Source organism: Glandiceps talaboti, chromosome 6 (assembly GCF_964340395.1).
Source record: "Glandiceps talaboti chromosome 6, keGlaTala1.1, whole genome shotgun sequence".
In the NCBI taxonomy this organism is placed as follows: Eukaryota; Metazoa; Hemichordata; class Enteropneusta; family Spengelidae; genus Glandiceps; species Glandiceps talaboti.
The window spans coordinates 18,351,782-18,362,233 of NC_135554.1; the positions used below are offsets into that span (position 1 = coordinate 18,351,782).

The 10,452-nt window shown below is 31.9% G+C and overlaps 1 protein-coding gene across 1 annotated transcript; it reads right to left on the reverse strand.

Annotated features, from left to right (window-relative positions):
- Window positions 1–1,662: 1,662 nt before the first annotated feature.
- LOC144436924 (kinesin-like protein KIF3B) lies at window positions 1,663–9,985 on the reverse strand. The gene is made up of 14 exons (XM_078125790.1): window positions 9,879–9,985; window positions 9,087–9,310; window positions 8,450–8,574; window positions 7,483–7,608; window positions 6,654–6,820; window positions 5,934–6,099; window positions 5,306–5,425; window positions 4,891–5,016; window positions 4,498–4,584; window positions 3,739–3,918; window positions 3,234–3,284; window positions 2,507–2,595; window positions 2,061–2,139; window positions 1,663–1,668 (listed from the first exon to the last, which is right to left on the reverse strand). The coding sequence occupies exons 1-14, from the start codon at window positions 9,983–9,985 to the stop codon at window positions 1,663–1,665; spliced, it is 1,653 nt and encodes a 550-aa protein (XP_077981916.1).
- Window positions 9,986–10,452: the final 467 nt, after the last annotated feature.

Below are 10,452 nucleotides of genomic sequence, written 5' to 3' on the forward strand. Positions count from 1 at the left end.
TCATTTAATTAGATATACTATTGTCTTGTTATTTAACTTAAATATGTAACTTAATTACACAAGTATGTAATTATTTCGTATGGCATACTTATTGTTACAAATACAATTTTTTTTAATCCATCCTTTTATGTTATACACAGACTAAATTCTATTTGAAACTTAGTTTGATCACTGTAAATAAATCATAGATACCTTTCAGCTAGTGGTAGAGGGATGGCAGCTATGGCTCTTACTTTCTCAAGTTCGTCTTTTAACCTGTTTATTTCTTTTCTGTTTGCAGATTCTAATTCTGGAACAGACAGTGATAAGTGATATTCATCTTGACCAAGTTCAATGCCTGATAACCGCCTGAATGCAATTTGCTCCCGCAGAAACCTAAAATAAAGAAAAATAAGCACACCGACACATACAACAGAAAAACAAAAGTCAAGCACAAATTTTGACTACAGAGGGCGATATTCAACAATATTGCTCTATAAAATGTAGACCCTGTCTTACCAAATATGTATTATGTAGACTTAGAAATGTCTACTGGTTGATCATCCAATTGCAACTGTTGTTATCAAAAATTTCAAAGCAAAATTTACCAAAACTGAACTGAAAGCTTTAAATAAGAGTGTAATTTTAATTTAAAATAAAAAACAACATTCTCAAGAACAGTATCTGAATTCCACCTGTATGCCACTAGAAGTTCTTCATGTCTGGCAGCAACTTTTTCAGTTTGTTGTCTGTATGCTCTTGCAGCATTGCTGAGTTGTTCTTCTCTTGTCTTATAAACACCCTTTAAATCCTCTAAGCCTTGATCTACTTGCTCTGTCAGTTTTACATTCAATTCTTGTTGAGATGGCAACTTAGAATCAACATATCTCTGAAAAGGTATGACAATTATAATGTCAAAGTAGGAACTCTACAGGCTAAGAAAGGAATACACCAAAATAAATATTTAAGTTTCTGTTAAATTACATAAAGAAGTGAAATTTATTCCTAATCTTGTTCTGTCATTTCTACTCTGGATAAAAGCATTATCAATCAATCAACCAACCAACCAACCAACCAACCAACCAATCAATCAATTAATTAACCAATCAACCAATCAATCAAAAGAATTTGTACAGCACCAAAATACAATACCACATAATGTTCTAATGGCACTGAACAGGAACAATAGTAGATCATAGTAAAAGTTAAAAAGCTCTTGCCAATATATGCGTCTTGATATCCTTCTTGAATTTATTCACTGTTGGTGATGAACGAAGTAGATAAAGACTACTTTTTGAGTTCAAACACTTGATATATTTCTGGTGACCATATTACCATTATTTAATTTAATGACACTATATTCTTTTTTATTGTGTATATTCCTATATTCTTTTTAATTATTCTATCTATATGTATTTCAAATTTTTTAGTTGAAATTTGACACATTATAATTCTCTGTTTATGTGAATACTCACAGCAACATCTGAGATATACTTGGATAACTTAGATCTGTATTCTTCATTAAATGTCTTCAGTTTAGATTGTAATCCATTGTTCTGACACTCTAATTCCTGAACTCTGTCAGTAAGCTTGACCAGTTTCTATTTGTGCAAAATGAAAAGAAGCAAGCATTTATTTGTCATGAGGTTTAGTTTTACCAACTCATCTCAAATCACCTAATTATCATGCCTATCAAAATCAAAAAATATATGACATAATGAGAACAGAGAAGCAAAACTGAAGTGAAAACAGAAAATTAAAGTCTAACAACAAATTTAAAGAACAAATGATTTGATGTCAAATCATTTAGCAATTTCAAAGTGTTACATAGATAAATAGGCAGAATATAGCTCAGATCTAGAGAACTGTCATGTAAATCTTGGTACCTATATAGTATTGAATGAGAATGACTCTGAAATGACATGCTCTTAAAACTGCATTGCATAATAATAAGTGAAGGGATTGAATAATCATAATTCATTTCTTGACTTGCCACAAATTGAAAGATTAGAAAAAAGGAAAACGTCTTTTTTTAAAAGTCTAAAAAAATCTTATGGGTTCAAATAATCTGTACAACTTACTGTGTTTTGTTCTGCAAATCTAAGGTGACTAGTCTGAACAGCAGCCCTTGCATTTTCTAAGTCCTTTGTAAGAGAACCCCTATGTAAGAATTAAGTGTTATGCACATGTAACAAAGTATTTTATTTAATAAAAACAATAAAATAATGAATCACATCAAACTATCATCATTTTACTCCATTCAACTACATTATGATATCAGCAACTATAATTTCTGTGATATGTAAGTCTAAACAGGTAGGTTTTCAATTTTAGTCTTTAATAGGATTGATTAGTGTGGTATATGTAACGCTAGACTATACAATAGTCATATGACCTTTATGGGAAATACCTGTATGTGATCCACACACAGTGTCTGTTATCAACAGATTTGTTAGTTTTCACTTTGCTGAAAACACATATAATGACAACATGAGAATGTAATCAAGTGAAATGTGATGAAACTTACACCAGATTCTCAAGTTCTCTCTGCTCTGTGTCATTCTCAGATCTCATGTTGTGTAATTCTTTCTCATAATAGTGTGATGTTCCAAACAGCTGTAAGAAAGATTATTTTACCCTTTCACTTTAGACTTCTAGTACAGGTACAACATTTCTGGTTATGGATTAGACAGTTATTCTGTTTTTGAAAGTTTGTAGTTTCTTGCCTAAATTTGTATGTAAATACTCATATTTCAAACTGCCTTATAGCATATCAGATGTGAAAATTTTGCCCCTTTGTGAGTTCTAATACAGGTGCATTTTAAAAAAAGGATACCTTTACTTTTACTCACATCTCAAACTACCTAATAGAAATTGGATGCAAAAGTTTTGTCACTTTGTCAAGTTCTAACACAGGTGCATGATTTAAATAAATAATATGTTTATCAGTTTTTTCAGCCTAGATTTTTCACATCAGAATACATTGTGAAAATGTGGCTAAAGTACATAAAGTCTCTCTCTCTCTCTCTCTCTCTCTCTCTCTCTCTCTCTCTCTCTCTCTCTCTCTCTCTCTCTCTCTCTCTCTCTCTCTCTCTCTCTCTCTCTCTCTCTCTCTCTCTCTCTCTCTCTCTCTCTCTCTCTCTCTCTCTCTCTCTCTCTCTCTCTCTCTCTCTCTCAGAAAAGTACAAAATCAAGATTGAAATGATGAATATAAAAATTTTTGATACAACTTGTCTGTTGTGAAACATACTCACTCTTTTCTCAAGCTCCAACTTCTCCTGTTCAGCACTATAGGCGTTATCTGCCTGAAGCAAAATGGTAGATAGAAAATATGACTACCGTAACCTGTTAGTTTGTTTTCCTAGATCAAATATTGAAATCAGAAAGTGTGACTCAGAACGCAAGAACACATGTGATGGATCGGAAATGAACTTTGGTGGTTGTTGTGATATTACAAAGTTTACACTTTTTATAATGATAATAATAATAAAGCCAATTTAAAATGTGTCTGTTCTCCAAAGTGCTCCGAAGACACAGAACTACTAACAAAATGAAAGAATATAGAAAGACAATTTGAAAACAAGGAAGGATGTACAGAGGAGAGTGTAAGTGAGTGAGAGTTAAGATTGAAATAGATAAATTTTGAGACAATTTGAGACATCACTTATTCACACCAACTACTCATAACACATGCATGGCTCAGACAAGTCATTTTGCCATAACATGTATATGAATATAATTTACATATATAATAAATACCTGTGTTTCATTGACTTGCACAACTCTCATGTACAGACTCCTGAGTTTTTCCTGGTCGTCAATGAGTTCTTGTTTCTCTTTTTTGAGATGGACTACTTTTCCATTTAATGTCTGACACACTTGTCTAATGTTTTCTATCTCCACACTCAGTTCCATCTCACTGTTCTCTAATACCAAACACTAGGAAGGTTCAAGGTTAATGTTAAAGATGTGACTTGTCAAATTACACTATTTTACTATCTTTTTAATTAGTAATACAGAGAATTACCTTCAAATCAAAATTATCAGTATCTGAAATAAAATATTACTGCTTTAAGGCACATCATAAAAATAATGAACATTTGATATCTTGGTAGGACACTACAACTTCTGCTAACACACTTCACATGCATTCCTATAGGCATGCTGATAATTAGTAGTCAACATTCTTGTTCTATTTTGACCAACCAGCATGAGGTAAAGTGCTATTGCAGGTACAGAAAAATGAAACATCATCTAGATATTTTTAATTTTTAAAAGTTTTATTTTTACTCCTCATGTTATCCTCCTTTTTTCGTTTGACAGTCTGATGCCAACAGTCTGCATGTTACCCTTATTTATTTGTGGGACAAATATCCACTTGTACCTAATCTGCTAGTCAGACACAAACAAACTGCATGTTACCTTATCAAGCATTTTTCTTGGGGACGTAAAATTGAATAGATCTTAAGAACTATATTTTTGAATACTTTAAGTGATATGAATATTACTCTTACATACCCTATTGGTCAGTTCATACTTTTGGTTTTCAGCATCTTCTGTCAGGTGATTATTTTCAATTTTGACATCAACTAACTCTTTGGAGATCTGGCATAAAAAACAAGTGTTACTAGGACAAAATCACTTTATAAATGACAATATCATACAATATCTTGTAACTATCAAATACTACTAGTACTTTAATTGGAAAATAATCATATTTATTTATATATATATATATATATATATATATATATATATATATATATAGTATTTGGTGGTATATGGATCAGTATTTTACACACAACAGTACCCATTATGGTAGCAAGCACATGTACTGGTAATTGTAAACAGAATTCTGTAAAACATTTCGATCATTTTCTGACAACAGAAAAGATGTGAAAAACTACTTACTGCAATCTTTTCTTCCTCAACATTGACAAGTCTGGTTGATAATTCCATCTTTGCATTTGCCAATTCTTTTGTTTTCTCTTGAAGTGTTTTAATTGTGTTAGCCATCTCTTCACTGTAAGTGTCATCCTCAGAAATATGTAAATTAAACATAATATGATGAAAACCTACTATATAATTATGTACATGTATAATGTACTAGGAGATAGACGAAAACAAACGTAGCATCTGGCAAGGCCACTAGAGGGTGTGCTACAACCTGTCGGAAATTAGGACTGAATGAACTGCAACTCACAGCCAGCCTAAGTTTTGCTTTGGTTTTCAATTACTATGTGCATTTGAAACATTATTACTTTGTTGGCTCCTGAAAAAAATTCACGTAAATTTGACCAAATGATTGTAATTTTTAGAAATATACCCTTTTCTTAGAAGACTTTCCTTTTACTTTAGAATGTTTTTCTTCTTTATAGAGTTTTGATAAGTGTTGCAATTTCTGTTCTAGACCATCAATTCTGTTTTGGTATTTAGTCAGCAAGACCTGTAGGAGAGAAATAAATGAGAAAAAAAAAATTAAATGTCTGGGAATTTTCAGTATATATACAAACCTAGCAAAAATGGTGAACTTATTTGTTTTGCTCAAAGAAAGAGTATATAAACAATAGACTGTGATATTGCTGGGTAAAAGCAATAACATATGTAAAATTGATCTCAAGGGATACATATTTATCATTTCAAGATCTGAAACACTGGTAAACTAATGGTATCACATGTCTAGCCAGAAGCAAATTGGTAGTCATGATACCATGCATATAGAAAATAAAAAGTAAAAAAATAAAAAAATGAATAAGTAAAAAAATGTAAGAAATATATTGGACTCTCATTAGACTTTGCATTACAACTGTTATAGTCTTCGTAAAATTTTGGAATATTCAAAATTTTGGCTCAATATTGGCTAAATTCACTAACAGTTTCATTGACAAAATGTACCCAAGTATTTTTCATAAACAGTATAAAATAAAAGGTGACAATAAACATAAAAACCTTACTTCAGCAAAGGTAGAATTAATCAGTGGATAATTCTTGACAGCAGCTAAGTTCTTAGCTAGAGTCAACAAAGATGTAGAAGTGCCATGAGGTTGGAACTGAATGACAACTGACGTACAACAGTTTCCACCCAGTATGTTATGAAGTAGGCTTATAAACTGTAGTTCACTAGAAGAAAGCAGAATTATAGCGTCAGGGATGTATGCAAGGGCAGATAGCCAACAAAAACAAGCAGTGTTAAAAAGTTCTTCACTTCAAGCAGTATATTTCCATCATTTGGTAGATTAGTGAGTCTCATTCCAAGATATATATCACCACCCACTTTTCACATTTTACCAGCTACTTTCATAATTAGCTACATCCCTAATAGAGTGTAATTAAAAACAAATAGAAGCCACCTTTAGACTTCTGATTTCAGGTACTAGCAATCAAACTTAAAATGAAGATAGACACCACATTGTTGGGAAGCAAAATTTCACAGAATACATCAAAAAACAATATCTCCACTATACAGACACAAAGTAATATTCTCTTACTACGTATGCAGTATGTACTTTACTTTACTTTTACTTCCATTAATTCATGAGTGCAATATATATGATATAATTCAATTTTTCTCCTCTTTTTCTTTGTTTTTCTCTCTCTTCGATTTTATATATGAAAGGCAACTATCATTCCCTAAATTGAAACAATAGTCTAGGAATCTAGTTCTATTTCCTTACCCATAATTTACGTGAGTATTACTAGTATCCTGTCCTGATCTTAGTTGCAAAGAAGATAACATGTTTTCCACCAACTTCACCTCAGAGACATTTTTGTCGATGTGATCCATACAGATATCAATGATGGTGAACCAGGATTTGGTTGAATGAATAAAATTATCGTGTATCTGAAAACAAGACGACAACAAAAATTATTGACAAAATATGATCAATTTTGATCCAAAGCAAATCAATATCAATATTGTGAGTTCAAAGATTTTCAAAGCCATTTAGGCCTTTTAAAATTTCAATATAATAACATAAACTGTTCTGACACAACACAAAATTTATAAGTTGTCTATGTTCATTCTTTTAAAAACTGACATTATGTTCTGCATCTTGCCATGCACACAAACAAGTAGTCACACACACACACACACACACACACACACACACACACACACATTACACACACACACACATTACACATGCATAAACTCATGCTCATACATTCAAAAGGCCAATGATAGGTTCAGAAAAGATTCTATTATTATGTATGCAACAGACTATTAAACTTTGTCATAGTGAAACTATATACATGTAATAAACTGTGAAATACTAAATTTTTGCTCGGAACTTATTTCCACTGTTTTTGCTGGTGTGGTTTCCACTAAAATAAATCCCTTGAAAATACTTTTTATTCATAGATACCATACAAACCTTCCCATATCGATGAAAATTACGTCCAGGGAAAAGAGCTAATTTTTCTTTTCAGTGAAAACAAAATCCCTTAAACATACAGTATTTCACAATTTTTAAATTTGTAAAGTAAATGTCTATCTATTCTTACAGCTTCTAATTCTACAAGAAAGACTGTAACAGTGTTCTTCATTCCACTAAATCTTCTTTGTGACCAAGCTTGTTTTAGCATAGCAGTAGCTCCAGATGATGTCTTTACAGGTATTCGCCTAACTTGCTGTATATTTATCAAAAGACATGTTGTGATCATTAGTAACAGTACAGCTAATTAAAATTAATATCCAAAATTCTGAATGATAATAAACATTTACTAAATTATAATGGAATCAGAAAAAAAATGAAAAGCTTGGGATTGAAGTAAAAGTTCATTATATAACATGTAGAATCTGTGGTTTGTGCTTTTACAATTAACCTGAAACAAAATGTCGCCTGACTCAACTAAAATCACACTAATACTACTACATTTTATCGCCTGGCTCACCACAAATATCCTACTAACACTGCTAAAATTCATCTTATGGCTGAACAAATATCTTACTAACATTGCTACATTTTATTATCTGGCTGAACAAATATCTCACTGACATTGCTACATTTTATTATCTGGCTGAACAAATATCTCACTGACATTGCTACATTTTATTATCTTACTGACATTGCTACATTTTATTATCTTACTAACATTGCTACATTTTATTATCTTACTAACAATGCTACATTTTATTATCTGGCTGAACAAATATCTCACTGACATTGCTACATTTTATTATCTTACTAACATTGCTACATTTTATTATCTGGCTGAACAAATATCTTACTAACATTGCTACATTTTATTATCTGACTTTCAATTTAAAAAAAATTTCCAGAACCATTATCTTTAAAATTACAAAGACTACCTTTGAACATGATCAAACATCAATTCTTTCCAAATGCTGTATATTTTATTTTGAAGTTATTCTAAAAGTTGAAATTTTGAACATTATAATGCCAATTTTGACACCTAGTTTGCTCCAGCCTTCACATACAAATCTATTACATGTATATAGTGTACTCACAGATGACATATCTTCAACTGATGACTTCTGTTGATGTGATTTATCTCTGATTTCTAATAAATCATTAACTTTATGTTTACAAAGCTCATATATTTCCAGTGTAGCCATTGGTTTCACCATCCTGCCTACCAATGTTGATGGAAAATATAGAAATAGATGAATAATTAATCAATTTATAAATATGAAATATATGTATAAATAAATGAATGAATGAATGAATGAATGAATGGATGGATGGATGGATGGATAAATGAATGAATGAATGAATGAATGAATGAATGAATGAATGAATGAATCAATCAATCAATCAATCAATCAATCAATCAATCAATCAATCAATCAATCAATCAATCAATCAATCAATCAAAAGATAATTCTGCATATATTCCCAATGTATACTCAAACCAAATTGCGATGGTTTGCAAGAATTACCTAGTTTCAACAAAGGGAGTGTAACTATAATTAGTAGGGGTACATGATTCACTTTTTGTTTAATCAAAAAAATGTTGAAACATGCCAATTAAAAGTGTAGTCATATCCTCCACACTCTGGTAACTTTGAAGCTTACAGAAACAACTTAAGGTAGAAAAACAACATGTATATGAACAGTTACGGTGTGAGACATATGACAACTTACTATTTTTTGAGAGTTTATAGAATAGTTCCTCACAGAAGGCAGACATGATATCACAAGTACCTTGACCATTGTGGTATTCTGTACTAGAACTAGAAGACCTCACAGCATCATTGAAACACAACACACTGCAGTTAAAACCGTGTAGGAAGCTGTTTACAAGTGGTCCTGCAACTGTGTCATACACTTCTGTTGTTTTATCATTTTCCTTGAAAAGAATTTGAAACCTTGGACAACGAGAGAAGAAAAACACAAAATTACACTTACTCTACAGTTTGGTGTGATTTTATCGTAACAGGACAGCTCTGGAAATATACGCTCTGAAAACTCCGACAACAAATCTCGCGCTCCGTTACGGCGCTGAGATGTATTGGATTTTATTGAGTGTAAATCAAGTCCATATGCAAGCAGTATCAAGTTAACCTGCATATATATCGCCATGCAAGAGTTGGGAGACTTAATTTAGGTATGGATATATTCATAGCCCTTGAACTGAACTGAACTGAGCTACGTGTACTCTTTCGGTGCTCAGGGATATTGACACTTTTGATGAGTGGCTCTGAGAACCTGTGGAAGCCAAGAGGAGCACTGCATGACAATTCGATATACTTTCAGAAAAGGCAATACACAGGTTTTGTTTTAATATCGAAAAACGATAACATCTAACAGCGTTAAGGTTATGCATTGTTTTTATTTACGTAACGTTATATCAGCTTTGATAGTTGTATTTTCTTTTGTAATTTACAAATCAAGATATCATCAAAGCTGTCATACTGGTGGTAATTTCTGACTTACTCGTGTCCAGCTGTACCATCTTTTGTCGCTAGCGTAGATTTTCGAAGTCTACGAACGCCACAAGCTTCTTCTGAAGACTGCAACCAGCCAAAAGTCTCCACATCCATTTTCAAATACTGTCGAGACGTAAACCAACTCAGAATTTTGATAGGATTGATTGCAGCAGACGATAATTTAGCTTATTTCTGTACCACCTAGCATGGTGGTAATGTGTAGTTTTGAGCTCCCTAGCGCAGTCTTCGTGCAAACTCACACTCGAACATTTTTTTTTGGTGGCGCTCTTTACCGGGCATGCTTGAGCATCAGGTGGTCAATATAACAGCTCCGTATTTTTTTTAAAAACTTCAATATTCGTAAAGAACGTATGGAACAATGACTTCTTATTTACACACAGTATAAATTAAAATTACAAACTGTTAGTCATTTAATTTTGCTCAATAAACTTGTTGAAAATGAATCTGTCCATGATAACTTCATGTGACTTTTTTTTGTGGGTTGTGAACACATGCTTACCATTTTTTTCTCTCTTAGAATATTATTACATTTGTCAAAACTATACATGAGTAGACAGTAA